The sequence below is a fragment of the Colletes latitarsis genome, chromosome 12 (assembly GCF_051014445.1).
Source record: "Colletes latitarsis isolate SP2378_abdomen chromosome 12, iyColLati1, whole genome shotgun sequence".
NCBI classification, from domain to species: Eukaryota; Metazoa; Arthropoda; class Insecta; order Hymenoptera; family Colletidae; genus Colletes; species Colletes latitarsis.
The window spans coordinates 23,220,990-23,237,779 of NC_135145.1; the positions used below are offsets into that span (position 1 = coordinate 23,220,990).

General features: G+C 40.4%; 1 protein-coding gene across 8 annotated transcripts in view; it reads right to left on the reverse strand.

Annotated features, from left to right (window-relative positions):
• Positions 1-16,790, reverse strand: part of Shal (potassium voltage-gated channel protein Shal) — a 95,379-nt gene that overhangs the window by 14,035 nt on the left and 64,554 nt on the right. For 7 of the 8 annotated variants that reach the window (XM_076779264.1, XM_076779267.1, XM_076779271.1 and 4 more), the window contains one exon: positions 7,930-8,082. In XM_076779264.1, the coding sequence (XP_076635379.1) occupies positions 7,930-8,082 (153 nt within the window). Of the gene's footprint in view, positions 1-2,132; positions 2,184-7,929; positions 8,083-16,790 lie in introns of all 8 variants that reach the window. The other variant, XM_076779270.1, reaches the window with a different exon arrangement.

A 16,790-nucleotide genomic window follows, 5' to 3' on the forward strand; every position in this document is an offset into this window, starting at 1 on the left:
TGCATTCAAACGATCCAGAAATAAAATATAGAAGTATATCGTATACGTATGCGTAGTAGCACAGGAGTGTAAGAGAAGGTTTTTACAGTGCCAAGAAAACGCATTTCCCAAAAGGCAAGAAAAACTAAATCCGAGCTAGAGCAGGCTTTCTGGGGGAGAACGATATAGAAAAATAGACAGACAAATAAACAGTATGTTTGACGGTTCTTTTTGGGCCTTACCTTAAACGGGCGAGAACTGTTTCTACGGGACGAGCCACACACACAACAGGTGCCGACAGTGTTTATGTTACAAAATGTACAAGACATATTTACATGTACGCGTGACATTTAGCAAGTTATTGTGGGAAGAATTTAAACGAAATTCCGAACAACGTCTTGTGTGTATCGCCGGTTTGACGAGCGATCAACAGCGCGATATACTGGCTCGTAAAAATTGACAAACGACAGCCTGTCCAGCCGCGACGTTTACAGCCCCGGACTCGTTGGCAAACTTACCTGTTGAACCGGTAATTAATTTCACGACGTTGCCGCCGACGCGTACACGCGATAATTACGGGCCTACCGGTCGATCGAAAATAATTACGAAAGGTTTTCGGGATTCCCCCGGAATTTCACCGCGCGTCCACCCCCCCGGATCGATTAATCATCCCGCTGGCCGTAATCGACGCGGACGCGACAGGCTGGTACCGATTAATTCGCGATCGATCTTCTCCGTCGCACCTAAAACCCGATGATTAATGTAAAAGGAAGCGCGAGAGGAGATCGCTCGAATTTCAACGCGTGTTTCTTTCGACGAAAGATTAATTATCGCTGGTGCTCGAAACTGATAAACGCTCTCGAACGACGTAATAAAATACACACACGGATAACGAGACGAGATGTCGACGCTTGGGGAGTGTTCCTAGCTCGCAGGCGGCAACATCTCGTCTTCCACTAGTTTATACTTTGCATATTGCGATACAGGGTGTTAAAATAAGACGAAAACGAAGGGTAGGAATTTGTTCGAGGCTTCGTCGAAGAGTTATTAACAACGCCTGTGGGTAGGCAATACAGCTACTTGCACCCTATCTACACACGCGACTGTTAATATCTTTTAAACGAAGCCCCACTCGACAAATTACTATCCTTCATTTTCGACGTATTTTCGCCTCTAGAATCTCTCGTTAAAATATTTATTAAATCGACCAATTAGTATTCTTGATTAAACACCCTGTACGTATACACACGTATTATATGTACATATACCAATTTCGACAACGATCAAACGTGGGGCAATAACCAACATGGACGCTCAAAAATAAAAGTCGAGCGGTCTAACAAGGGACCATCGACGAGGTGTAATGTGTCTATTCACTTTAAGACATATTTTCTTGAATATCTCGAGAACTATTAGAGATAGGGGTGTGCCTCAAATGGGTGAAATTTATGTTTTTAAACGGCGAATTTGATGGTGCAAAGAGATTTGCAAAACTTTTATTTGTTTAAACAATATGTTAAAAAATAGCACATTTTTTTATTTTTCTCCATTTGTACAGAGAAACTACACATCCGTGTACGAAACACGGATAAATTGGAATTTTGATTTTTTCACAATAAAGAAATATTTCGTACGAAGTACCAGATCGCATAGATATGAGCTATTTTTTAACATATTATTTAAACAAATAAAAGTTTTGCAATTTCATCCATTTGAAGCACACCCCTATCTCTAATAGTTCCCGAGATATTCAACAAAGTATTTTTAAAACCCCCAACTTTGAGGGCTGATTTCAACCCCTCAAAGTGAATATTAGCAGCTACAAAAAAATACATGTCTAATAGATTTACGAGAACTACATACACATATATACAGCTCGCGATGGTTCTTTGTAAATGCAGAAAAAGATGCGACATTTTTACCCGAATTGTTAATTTTTCGCTCGACTTTTACGAGGAGCGTCGAATCGAGTTTTCTCAGGTCTGGGGGCACGATTTTCGGTAACAAGAGACACGTGTGGAGGGGTGGGGGGGTCCCTCGAAGAGGTATCGAGTGTCGAAAAAAGATGGTGCTCGTTACTGGGGGGGCCGACAGCAAGTGAATCGAGCTTTTCAGACAGGGGAGGTGGCACTTAAGATTCAATTTTCTCTTGCCTGGCTGATCTGAAGTGGATGCTCCACTACAGGGTCCCGGTGTTCCTTCGGCTATGCATCATTCATGAAAGCAACTCGTGTTATATTATAATGCGCATTAGAGGGGGACAGTTAACGTCGTTCGCGGCTCTTTTATCCGACGTGGGCGTTAAAATTACAACGTGCCGAGGGAACGGAACAGCCGCTGATTTCATCGAGGATTTCGAAACGTTGTAAATCGAGTTCCCCCCGGGGTTTGTTTGACTTTCGCGCGGATCAGAAACGCGGGAAACAACGACGGAGGCGTTTTACTCGACTTTAAACGCTTCCAATTGTTTGCATTGGCGATTTAACGTCTGGTCGAGCCGCGAGAGACAGCTTCCGATAATTTAATTGCCGCGCGTTGCTTCCAGTCTACGTACGAAATATAACACCACGTTACTCGATACGCTGATAAAATATTTACCGCTCGAGGAGCAACGATCTTTTTTAAACTCTGCACGCGAATCGCGTTGCTTTCTTTTCGGAAGCCACTTCTTCTCGCGCCAAGAAAATGTTCCACGCTCGGGGATATCGAGAAACGTTAAACTGTTTCTCTTCGAGGGCAAATCTAGACCGAAACGAAATTCTCTGAGCGCCTTTGGAGCAAGACGGAAGTGGACTCTGGATTTCGGATTTCGGGAAGGTTTCGAGGCGAAACTCGACGAGCGTGTGACACGTGTATACACGTAACATTTGCAGACGTACACACACACACACGCGTACGTTTTATGTACCTGGTGGATGTCCCTAAGGTCAAGGTGACGCGTTGCCGTACAATTTTCTAGTCGATAACCGGTGCAAGGATGACTGTACACCCGTATGAATATCCAACGGACTGCGGTTTCTAACTCTGGCGAACTCGTTTCCGCGTGGCGTCCCTGAGCTGAGGAAATCGCGGGATCCCCAACGAGATTTCGTTACGTTTCTCTCTGCGAGAGTCTGAATTTTATGTGTTTTTTTTTGGAGGGCGAGTTGCTTTCTCGATTTCGATCGAAACGTAAGGAGAGTTCGAAGATCGAAAAGACGCGATCGGTTAAAAAATCTCATATTCTTTATTTCTTTTGGACAATCGTCGTGATCTTCGATATTTTTGCGAAGGAGAACGAGCGTTCGCAGAATAACAGATCGCTGGAATGTGTTGAGAAACGCGTTCGAACCTGAAAGTGTCCTCGATTAAGGGTTCGCCGAGGAAAGGGCTGAAAGTCCGTTGGATACGCCGAATAAAGGAATCGAGAGCAAGTTAAAATGTCAACCAACCCTTAATCGTCGAAGGCTCGTCGACGCTCGCGAGAACGAGAGTCCCTCGATCTACGAAACTTTTTTTGGAAAACATCGAGATATCCGTATTCCTGGGAGCTGGCTTGCGTCAACGAATAGAATTGTTTCGGAAAACGGGCCTCCGTGAGATTTCAATTTTCAAGGGAGGGAATTGTAAGACAATTGTTTTTAAGTTTGATGCAAGCCTGCAAGGAATATGAACGCGAAGGTCGATCCACGAGCGATCGATTAATCGATTCCCGGGTTCTTATGCGCCGCGTTTCGTCGGTTTCGCTCGCACGATGTATCCTGTAAACGCTTCGAAGATTCGGTTGAGCCTATCTACGAAGTAGGGTGTCCTTAAAGCTAGTTTTAGGGCCGAAAGCTCGCGCCATCGATCGGTCTCGGGGCCCAGATTCCCCCCCATGGGGACCTCGAGCGACTGTTTTATCGACGAACGACTGTTTTACCGACGAGAGACTGTTTTATCGACGATCGATAGAAACGCGAATTGGACATTTCTCTCTTCTTTCCGCATTTTTTTTTTCTTTTTCGTCGATTATCGGGGGGTTCGACGCGAGAACTTCTCAGCGTGGAATTCGTCGATTGATTTGTGCGATCGGACGAGAGAAAGACGGGCACGAGCTCGGGCTTCAAGGATCGGATCCGCGGGTTTTCGAAGAGCTTTAAATCTAAAAAATGGAAGACGTGGGAGTGGGGGGGCTGACCTAGGGGGGACGATTGGTTCTCCGATGGAAGACGACGATCGGGAATATTCGATATGATCGACGAAACGTACGCGTGGCTCGTGATCGTGATTAAAAAAACAACTTACAAGACACAAATTTGGATGAAACTCCCCTCGATCAAACCCAGAGGAGAAATAACGTCGCGAACGGAAGGGGGAAGATATATTTGATTCGATTCCGGTTAATCGAGTCATCGAGCCGCACGAAATTCTCGCGAACAAACGCTGCTCGGGGGGGAGGGAAATATATCGCCCTGTCCCTGCACGTTTCGGGCAATTTCCAGCAGACTGCAGGAACACATTCGTCGTGGAAGCGACGGGGCCACGTCGACTCGGAGGCCCGTGTTCCTTCGCTGAGCGTATGAATCTTATCGTTGATTTAAAGCTGAGAGAAACGCGTTTGCACGGACTGGCGTCCCGTCACGAACGGCTCGAGTGGCCTGAAGGCCCTGATATTCGATACGTGTCTCAGATTAGGGCACTCCTCACCGACTTGGATGATTATTAGATACGTTATTCGAAATTCTTGCGTTGCAACGAGTATCAGCACCGCTAGGCCTCTTTAAACTACCTTCGACGGCGTAAAAGAAAGCTCGAGGTCTTCTTCGAACGCGTTGGGTGGAATCGCAAACTAATTAACGCCAGTGGTCCAGAGAGTTTCAATTTCAACGCTAATCTACGAGAATAATTGGAGCTGAGTTCGAGGGGGTGAATTTTCGAGTTAATCGACAATTAACGCGCCCGTATAACGGTGAGGCTGTAGAAGGGAAACCGAGGACCACTGAAAAATGGCGTTCGCAGAAGCGAGGAGATAGAAGAGGGACGACACTTAATGGGGTTTCGATGGGATCTCGTCCTCGATCTGTCAGCCGACCGGACCATTTATCACTTCTCATTTTCCCTCGTTAACGTCGACCCCGACCACGGCGGAGGCTGATTTACGCGGAGTCGATATTCGCCTGCAGTCGATACGCGTCGAGTTATCGATACTAGAAACTCTCTCGCGTCGCTTTTTTTAAAAACTCCAATAATTTCTGGAACCGCCGACAATTACAGCCCGTCCGCCAGTACCAAAACAGTTCATTCATTAAATTAAAACGAAAGGATCTAGCCGAATAAGCATGGTAAAAGTGCCCCCAAACCAAATCGTACGGGGTTAATAACCCCTTTTCCCAAAGTTTTAATCCGGTATCTCTACTACAGGGGTAATTACGGGGTGAAAATCATTTTTTGGTTTATCCTTAATATCTCCCGTTCTACTCAATTAAAGATTATGAAAAAAATCATGGTTATTCTATCGATCGATGTACATGTTTGAGAATTTTTTCAGAATTTTTGGATGCAAATTCGATTTTTAAAAAATTCGAAAATATTTTAACCGTCGATTTTTTGTCGAAGTTATCAAGTGACCACATTTGTTTTTATACAGTATAAAGCTCTCAAAAGAATTAGTAATCCCTAATTTTTTCAGGTTTTTCGAAGGAGTGGAACGTAGTCAAAAAAATAAAAAATGATTAAAAAATAGTGAAAAAGCTTTATATTGTCTTAATTACTTACGTGACCATGCTCATATTTTTACAGCTATAGCGTAACATTATGACTATTAATGCGTAATTTTTTCAGATTTTTTGGAAAAGTGCATTATTGTTAAATAAATATGAATTCATATTTCCTACTTTTTCATACCAAAAAAGGCCGCACATGCTTTTAAAATAGATATAATTGAAATATATTTGTTTACATACTTTGTTAACTGGTCGCTAGATGTAATTTCAAATAATAGTCATAATGTTACGCTATAGCTGTAAAAATATGGTCACTTGATAACTTCGACAAAAAATCGACGGTTAAAATATTTTCGAATTTTTTAAAAATCGAATTTGCATCCAAAAATTCTGAAAAAATTCTCAAACATGTACATCGATCGATAGAATAACCATGATTTTTTTCATAATCTTTAATTGAGTAGAACGGGAGATATTAAGGATAAACCAAAAAATGATTTTCACCCCGTAATTACCCCTGTAGTAGAGATACCAGATTAAAACTTTGGGAAAAGGGGTTATTAACCCCGTTCAATTTGGTTTGGGGGCACTTTTACCATGCTTATTCGGCTAGACCCTTTAGTCGAGGAAACTTTTTCGGGTAATTTTGATCGATCTGATCGAGCGGAAGTTTTTCAATGCACGATCGCGAGCCACGGCTCGTTTTGCTCGCGATTCGATTAGAGCCACAGCTGGAAAACTCGAAGAAAAGGCCGCTGGACCGAAAGGGGTGATCTAAGGACGATCTACCTAGAAATTTCGATTAGGGACGCGCTGGACCATCCAGGGTGGTGAATCCAGCGTCGTTTTCGCTACGACATTTATTTAGAATTTGCCAAAAATTTGGTAGAGTAACGCTAGCGTAATTTCGTATTAGAGAACGACAGCCTAAGATCCTACGATTAAATCCTACGATTTGCGAACTTTCCTTTAAAGACTGATATGAAACTCTCGACGTATCACAGGGCAACTCGTCGCGAAGAAGAATAGCAAGTATTTCGAGAAAAGCAACAACAGACGATGGAGGCAATCTCTCTTTTATTTGTCGCGCTAATAATTAACATTCCGTGGACGATTTCGCAACACTTGAAAAATTGCAAGTCTTTATCCTTTCCTCGCGGTGGAAATTTGCCTGTCAAGAGCATGCAAGAGAGATAAAATAGGATGCTTCGCGTCCCGGACGTTGCACTCAACAATAATATTTCGATTCAGGGACCTTTTGGAACCTCCAAAAAACTCGTCGACATCGCCGCTAGCACCAGAATTCGTTCGAAAAACGATAAACGATCAAAGTAACCGATAGGCCGCGAAAGATCGAAAATTGAAAGCTTCGAAGGGCGAAGCTTAATCGCCTAAATCGAGTCTCGAGAGCAATAAGATTAAATAGTCCGGGGAATCTTAAAGATTGCTTCGTAACTACGGTTCCTTAATTAGACCCAAGATCGAAATTAGCGATATCGTAGTTCAATTTCCACGGAAGGTGCGTTTAAACCCGAATTACATCCTGCAGGATTGGTTAATCTGTCGGGATCTTCCGGATCCATGGATGATCAGTTCCCAATGGTTTTCAAATAACCCTGTTGCTTCCAGCAACAAGTGTTGGGAGTCTAGACCGACAACATGTGTCAAAAATTTAACGGTAGGTTCTGGGGACCAAAATGAGTCGAAAATCAAGAATAGTAATTTGTCGATGGAGGCTCCGTTTAAAAGTTATTAACAGTTGCGTCTGGAGATGCGCACAGCAGCTTGCGCGCCAACAGACGCAACTGCTAATAACTTTCAAACGAAGCCTCCATCGACAAATTACTATTCTTGATTTTCGACTCATTTTGGTATCCAGAATCTCCCGTTAAATTTTTCACACATGTAATTTTCGAACAGAGGTGGGGGAACACCCTGTGTTTTCAATGGAACGATAATTTCGATGGTGGGTCGAGCTAATTACCGAATAAATCGGTTCGTTTTACGATAGTTTGATCCTTGACCCGAGCCCGTCTCACACCCTTGTCTCGTTGTAGGGGCTGGAGGAGCTGGTGCCCTGGCGACGTTGACGATCATTGTCACCGGGCACGTTGAACGCGACATTCGGCACGGTGGCCGGGTCAACCGGCTGGTAATCGGAATAGGACGGTTGCCCGGCCTGCTGCGATTGGTGAGAGTGGGAGGAAGACGAGGGTGCACCCTCGCTTATGGAGGTCGTCGAGGCGAGAATACGGCGACCGCGTACCTGGTAACGTTGGGGGTAGCAGCGGCCGCAGCAGGCGTGCAGCAGGCCGCCCCTCGAGGCAGTGCTGTGCGCGGGGGAGGTCAGGGGCGACGGCGAACCGGGCCTCTTCGGGGCGCCGTTGTAGGGCACCTCCATCTCCACGAACTCGCGATCCTAAAACAGAATCATTTCAACAAATGTTAGTATCATTTTAGTGGGACTTTCCCTTTCTTTGTTTGGGATTAAGTGGACCCAGAATCTCAATTGCTTTGGTGAATGGAAATCAACTTTGAAGCATTTAAATAATAATTAATGCAGTTGATTATTATAATGGACATATACAGGGTGTTCAGCCACCCCTGGGAAGTTTAATGGGGGATTCTAGAGGCCAAAATAAGACCGAAATCAAGAATAACAATTTGTTGATGAAGGCTTTGTTAAACAGTTATTAATGTTTAAAGTTTCAACAGTAATGAATTTTTTTCTTGATAATGCGCAGGATTTCGGGGGTATGTCTATTCACCAAAAATGAGTGTAATTGACTCCCCTAGCTAAACATAATTTTTTTAGAACGATTTGAAATGTTTCAATTTTGTAGAAAAATTTCACAACTTGTCGAATTTTTTTCTCCAAAGTGGGTAGGATTTCGAGGTTAGGTCTATTCACCAAAAATGTCTATAATTGACCCCTGCAACTGAAAATAATTTTTTTAGAACGATTTGAAATGTTTCAATTTTGTCGAAAAATTTGTCCACCTTCCTGAATTTTTTTCTTGAAAAGGGGTAGGAATTCGGGGGTATGTCTATTCACCAAAAATGCTTCTAATTGACCCTAGTAATTGAAAATAATTTTTTTAGAACGATTTGAAATTTTTTAATTTTGTAGAAAAATTTTACAACTTCTCGAATTTTTTTCTCGAAACTGAGTAAGATTTCGAGGGTATGTCTATTCACCAAAAATGTCTATAATTGACCCCTGCAACTGAAAATAATTTTTTTAGAACGATTTGAAATTTTTTAATTTTGTCGAAAAATTTCACAACTTCTCGAATTTTTTTCTCGAAACTGAGTAGGATTTCGAGGGTATGTCTATTCACCAAAAATGTCTATAATTGACCCCTGCAACTGAAAATAATTTTTTTGGAACGATTTGAAATTTTTTAATTTTGTCGAAAATTTTAAGCACCTACCCCCTGTCGATTTTTCTTAAAGATTCGTTTTTCATTTTTAGTAATTTTGTTTGACGCCCTACAGAAAAGTTGTCTAATGCTTTTCTGTAGGTACACATGAGCTCTACTTCAGAAAAAAGTTTCATTGAAATATATTCACAATTGTAGGAGTTATGGCTGTTTGAAGATTGGAGCATTCTTATGGGGTTTTTTTTCACTTTACGGTGTTAAGGAACAACTTTTTGAATATTTTTAGAATTTCTACATATACTCCATCAAAATACGCGTAGTTTGCTTTTTTAAACATTGAAATCCTTCAATCCGTTCAGAAGTTACGACGTTTTAAAGATTCGCCTGAAAATTCAGGCAAACATTTCTGGCCAGATATTATATTTTCGGTAAGGAATTTTTTTCTCGAAACTGAGTAGGATTTCGGGGGTATGTCTATTCACCAAAAATACTTCTAATTGACCCCTGCAATTGAAAATAATTTTTTTAGGACAATTTGAAATTTTTTTTTTCCGTCGAAAAATTTAGGCACCTATCCCCTGTCGATTTTTCTTAAAAATTACTTTTTCATTTTTAGTAATTTTGTTTGACGCGCTACGGAAATTATGTCTAATACTTTTCTGTAGGTACCCATAAACTCTACTTCAGAAAAAAGTTTCATTGAAATATATCCACAATTGTAGGAGTTATGGCTGTTTGAAAAGTGGACCATTCTTATGGGGTTTTTTTTCAATTTACGGTGTTAAGGAACAACTTTTTGAATATTTTTACAATTTCTACATATACTCCATCAAAATACGCGTAGTTTGCTTTTTTAAACATTGAAATTCTTCAATCCGTTCAGGAGTTATGACGTTTTAAAGATTCACATGAAATTTCAGGGAAACATATCAATGGTATGGTCAGACATTGTATTTTCAGTAAAGAATTTTTTTCTCAAAACCGCGTGGGATTTCGGGGATATGTCTATTCACCAAAAATGACTGTAATTAACCCCCGCACCTAAAAATAATTTTTCTAGAACGATTCGAAATTTTTTAATTTCTCCAAAAAATGGCTGCACCTAAGAAGACGCTACCCCTAATTTTCAATTTCAAACTAGTCTATACTATTGCATGTGGTTTAGTGTTATTAATTTATTCACAAACATATTGTATGAAACGAGAGTGCATACAAAGTTAGTAACATGCTTTTCGAAAGAATACAGGGAACCAGGTTAAAGAAATTAAGATTCTAAAAGGTTAGCATCGTTTAAAGATTGCTAAGGACCACACATAATGAAATACAGAATTAATTGCATATTCCAAACAGTTCTCATCAGTTTATAACAAGTGAGTGATATAACAACAGTAAAGTTAAGGAAAAGGATACTGAATTACCCCAATCGATAAGCGTATGTAAAGAAATGGATGGTCACTCGAGCGCTAGCGAGAAAAGAGAGGGTTAAGTGGCCCTCTAGCGGCGATCGCGGGACCTTCCAGGCGATTCTTTCACGAAGACGGTCAAGAAATAATTACCTGTCGTATCAATAATTGCATAGTGTGTGTAACCTTGTAAATTTTTAATCGCTTATCGTTGCAACGTAGCAGAGACCGTACACGTAACTGCATAGTGCATTCGCGAAGTAGTTGCACAGTATACTTGTAGCGTAAAGTCAACATACTTCACGCTGACGGAAACTCTACAATTTCCTGCCTCTAAATTGTTAACGGTGCCCTCGACTATACTGTAAAACAAGCACTGCGTTCGACAAAGGATCGATAAACAATTTAATTATGGGAATCGGTGCTTCCTAACGCTTTTATTACCGACAAAATCCAAATTGCTAACAAATGATATTCACGGAGTAATGATACTTACTGAGATCCATAAGATCGACATATAAATCTACCAACGATCATGATTAATTTAATAACGAAAAGAATAATTTTGAAACAACGACGTCGTTGACTGCAAAAGCAATTGTTTTCGTGCGAAACCAGAAGATAAATTCGAGAACCGTAGAGAAATCGTTCCCCCAACAAGTCCCATTGTTGTTAACTAAAGTTTGGTCCATCCAGTATTGCTACGGGGAAGTTGTTCTCGAATAGCCAAAGAGGAAACTCGCGTTCGAGCAACGAATAGCACCGTACGTTTCTGTCGGAAATTTGGTTTACGAAATTTCTTGTCCCCCCAAAACAAATTACAAGAAACTCGATTAACTAAAACTGTTTTGGAAATTTAAGGGAACTACGTAACCCATTTTTCCTGGAGTATATGGCTGCGATATTCTATCGATTCTTCGCGCAGAAATTCGCCAGGAGATACCTCGATAGCGTTTCTCTGCATCCAAAGTGCATTTCACTGGAATCTCCATACCCAGATTCGCCCTTATCGCTTCTCGAAATCCTCCGAGTAGACTTTCCCACCGAAAGCACACGTAACGTCTCAGAATCCCAGAATTGAAAATTTAACGCGACCTTTGACCGCTACGATCCTCCCTCGAATTCCCTTTTAACGCGTTGTAGTTGGAATTTCTCGAATCGACGAGTTCGAAGAGATGTCATTTCTTTTCTGTCCAGAGTATACATATAAATTTACATTTTGTCTAAGTTTCTGTGGTGTTAGGTCTGGGTTAGGTGTATTTCTCGAAATTTCATTATCGATGAATTGGAAGAAATGCCACTTTTTTCTAGTCAGAGTATACAATGGATTTGAAATTTTGTAAATTTAAAAATTCGTCAGGAATTATAAATGAAGGAGTATGTGGGAGGGTCCATCAATTCGAGAAGTTTAATTTATGTTTCTCTGAATTTTATCATCGATGGATTGGAAGAAATGCCACTTTTTTTCTAGTCAGAGTATACAATGGATTTGAAATTTTGCAAATTTAAAAATTCGTCAGGAATTATATATGAAGGAGTATGTGGGAGTGTCCATCAATTCGAGAAGTTTAGTTTATATTTCTTTGAATTTTATCATCGATGGATTGGAAGAAATACCACTTTTTTCTAGTCAGAGTATACAATGGATTTGAAATTTAAAAATTCGTCAGGAATTATAAATGAAGGAGTATGTGGGAGTGTCCATCAATTCGAGAAGTTTAATTTATGTTTCTCTGAATTTTATCATCGATGGATTGGAAGAAATGCCATTTTTTTTCTAGTCAGAGTATACAATAAATGTAAAGTTTGTCAATATAAACATTCGTATGGTGTTAGATCTGGGTCAGGTTTTATATTTCTCTAAATTTCATCATCAATGGATTAGGAAAGATGTTATTTCTTTTTCTAGTCAGAGTATACAATAAATTTAAATTTCATAAATTTGAAAATTCATCAAAAGTATGAGAAAATGGGGGATAAATGGACCACTATATGAGAGTGTCCATCAATTCGAGAAGTTTAATTTATATTTCTCTAAATTTCATAATCAACGAGTTAGAACAAATGCCATTTTTTTTCTATCCAGAGTATACAATAAATTTAAATTTCGTGAATCTTAAAATCCATCAAAAGTATGAGAAAATGGAGGATAAATGGACCACTTTATGAGAGTATCCATCAATTCGAGAAGTTTAATTTATATTTCTCTGAATTTTATCATCGATGGATTGGGAGAAATGACACTTTTTTTCTAGTCAGAGTATACAATAAATGTAAAGTTTGTCAATCTAAAAATCCATCAAAAGTATGAGAAAATGGAGGATAAATGGACCACTATATGGGAGTGTCGATCAATTCGAGTCAGAACAAATGCCATTCTTTTTCTATCCAGAGTATACAATAAATTTAAATTTCGTCAATCTAAAAATCCATCCGAACTATAAGAAAATGGAGGCTAAATGGACCACTATATAGGAATGTCGATCAATTCGAGAGGTTTAATTCACATTTCTCTAAATTTCATAATCAACGAGTTAAAACAAATGCCATTCTTTTTCTATCCAGAGTATACAATAAATTTAAATTTCGTCAATCTAAAAATCCATCCAAACTATAAGAAAATGGAGGCTAAATGGACCACTATATAGGAATGTCGATCAATTCGAGAGGTTTAATTCACATTTCTCTAAATTTCATAATCAACGAGTTAAAACAAATGCCATTCTTTTTCTATCCAGAGTATACAATAAATTTAAATTTCGTCAATCTAAAAATCCATCGAAAGTATGAGAAAATGGAGGCTAAATGGACCACTATATAGGAGTGTCGATCAATTCGAGAGGTTTAATTCACATTTCTCTAAATTTCATAATCAACGAGTTAAAACAAATGCCATTTTTTTTCTATCCAGAGTATACAATAAATTTAAATTTCGTCAATCTAAAAATCCATCCAAACTATAAGAAAATGAAGGCTAAATGGACCACTATATAGGAGTGTCGATCAATTCGAGAGGTTTAATTCACATTTCTCTAAATTTCATAATCAACGAGTTAAAACAAATGCCATTCTTTTTCTATCCAGAGTATACAATAAATTAAAATTCTATCAATCTAAAAATCCATCGAAAGTATGAGAAAATGGGTGATAAATGAATGGTTACGTGGTAGTTTTAGACAGTTTCTCGAATTTTCGTATATATTTCGAGATTAATCTCGTCGTCGTCGAGGTCCTTACGAGGAGTAGCCAGGCGTGAAAATAAAACGAGCTCCTCGACAAAGGACACCCATCGTTTTACCCATTATTTTCGCTCCAGCGAAAATATCGACACGTTCCAGCGAAATATAATTGCGAGAACGATTTTCTTTCGCAGAATCCTTAACGATAACGTCGACGAGGGAGGCGTTCGCGTGTCTCTGGTACTTTGTTGTCCCAAAGTGGCAACTTGGGGCGGTTCTTTGTCGCATACTGGATCAAGGATACGCGTTCCTCTTTGATCGATGGACAAAGGACAGTCTCCGGGCGCGCCTCGTCCAATCAATCTCCCTTTGCAGCGGCTCGATTTCAACGAATACGATACTCGAAACGCAACCCCCCCAGAGACCAGGGGTCGAAAGGAGCGGCTGGAAATCGTTTAAACTTCGCCAAGGATCGAGGGGAACTTTTCTACCAAGAAAAACTCGACGCGAGAAGTTAATTGACGGAGGAACGAAACATTCGGAAAGTTTGTGAATTTTCGTTGTCTCGCTTTTGGGGGTGCAAATTTACCCGAGGAACTCTGAATTTAACTCGGTTTCTTTCTCGGTGGACAGAAAAGAAATCGCCGCGAAGCGTTCTATAAACAGATGCTTGGCTATTTTCGTATGGGCGAATTGTAAAGGTGGTTATAAACGCACTGACCTCTCCAAGATAGTGACGCGTGACGTGACACCGTTTTGGAGGGCCACCAATTGCGCTTCCCATTTAGCGCAGCCATTGATCTAACTCTCCCCGAAACTCCAACTCGCGTTTAAATATAAATTAAACAAATTCTGATGCTATTTTCTGGCCCACTGGGAAACCGAGACTTTTACACTTTGGGAGCGAAAGTTAATTATTTGCATCATTCAAGGGGGTTAAAAATAGAAATATTGAGAGAAAATGACCCTTGATATAGATGGATCTAAATCTTTGTGTCATTGGATTTCTGTTAGACACTATTGTATTATTTAAAAATTTGTTTAGCTAATTTGTATTAAAACTGCTTTTGTAGCCTCATTTTATATTATAAAGTGAAATAAAATTCTGTATAATTATCGAAATAAATTTTGTCTAAACTAGAATGCAATTGTTCTAATTCCTAATGAAATACATCTGATATATTCTGTTAAATCTAATTCACATTAAAATTGTCCCTGTACCCTCATTTTATATTACAAAATAAAATAAAATTTTGTATAATCATCGAAATAAATTTTGTCGAAACTGGAGTACAATTATTATAATTCCTAATGAAATAAATACTCTCAATAGGCTTCTAAATAACTGATAATTTATATATCCACGCATCCGTACCCCTGATATATCTAATCACGTTCGTTTGGTGGGAATTCCACGAAATACGATAAAATGTACGAACGGAGGCGTCCATAAAATGTCGACTGGAGGGTCGTATGGCGTTTCCAGAGTAATTTACGGGGCACGAGAATGGCCCAGCTGGATTTACGAACGCTGATTGCTGCCTCTATTCACCGAGGAATGCGTGTGTCCATCTTGGCCTGCGTCTAGCGAACGTTGCGTTTCTAAAATGGCGTCGCCATTCTCGAACCTTGTCTCGGCGACCTGGTGGGCTCGAATAAAATAAGTCGCCCACGAGAGTGATCGAGAGGGGTCCTTTGGATTAATTCGGACCGAGAAATTCTTTCTGGGGACGTGGCGAAAGACCCGGGGAAACGTTTTAACGGTACGATGGAACTGGGTTACGGAACCGTGGGGGAATTAAAACCACGGTGTGCAAATTCACGCCTCGCGGAGAGCGTGAAAACGTCGAGGAAACCGGGGTAGAATATCCGTTGCGTGTGCATTGCTCGAAAAACGGTGACACGGCTGGTCTCTCGCCGTGAATTTAATATCGTCCAGCTGGAAATAAACGTCCCGGAAAGGGCGAGAGAAAAAAGACAGAGAGAGGACGGGGGAATAGGAAAATGGAGGCGATCCAACGGGGGGGGACACCCTTGGAAGACTAGAAAATTTTTCCCAGAAAACGGGTTACGGGATTTTTATAGGTTTCGAGTCTATGGATTGTTATTATTCGTCGGTGGTTGAGGGGTGGAATTCTTGGGGGCGAAAAGAAGTGATACGGGAGGATGGACGAAGTGAGGATCGTGCAGAGAAAAATTTGGAAAAGTTTCTGAGACGACTGGCCTGGTGGTCACCGGTGACCGTCACTTACAGCGAATGAAACTTCACGTTTATGTATTCTTTTTGTGATCTCGTTGCCATTAAGAATGCTGGAACATAACAAATAACCCATTGAATTACTATTTAGTAAAATAAGTAACATGACTGGCTTGGTGGTCACCGGTGACCGTCACTCACAGTGAATGAAGCCTCGTATTTATATATGTTTTTAATAATTTCGTTGCCATTAGGAATGCTATAAAATTACAAGTACTTCATTTACTGAATATTACGATAATAGAATTATCTATAACATGATATAGAAATGTTATGCTGTAATTTTAAAAAAATCTCTATAATATCCCTAGACAGAGAAGTCAGTTTTATCGTATAATAATATTTGACCAAAAAAGAAAGCAAAATAAAACAGATAAATAAATAAGAAATCTCCCCCCCATTGAACACTCAAATATTTCTATTTGTTAGAGGATAATTTTCGAAAATATGGAGAATGTATACAGAGAAAACTAGTATAGTGGATCGCATGATAAAAAGAAAATGAAATAGTGAGACTTTCGTAAAGGAAAAAAATGGCGACAGAAGAGAGTTTGTACGAAGCGAGGTGCTTGGTTTCCGGACGGTGGCGTGGGCGCCGCGTAACCGGAAACGAGTGGTCGCGGGGTCGAAAGCGCGCCAAGAGCGCCAGGTAAGGTGTTTTTCGAGTCGTCTAGGAGAAGTAGACGCGAGAACACTTTCTTCCCCGGCTGCATCCGCTTCTGCCACGCGAATCGGAAAATCCGATGGGGCTGCACACTATTCTCGGGTCTCTTTAACGCCGTTTCCCCCAGCTATAATTAGTCCCCGGTATGACGTCTCGCCCCGACGACTCCGATTCCGATGAGATTCGATCGAGGCCGACCACGACCCGGAAGAAATCAATACGCCGACACCGAAGACACCGA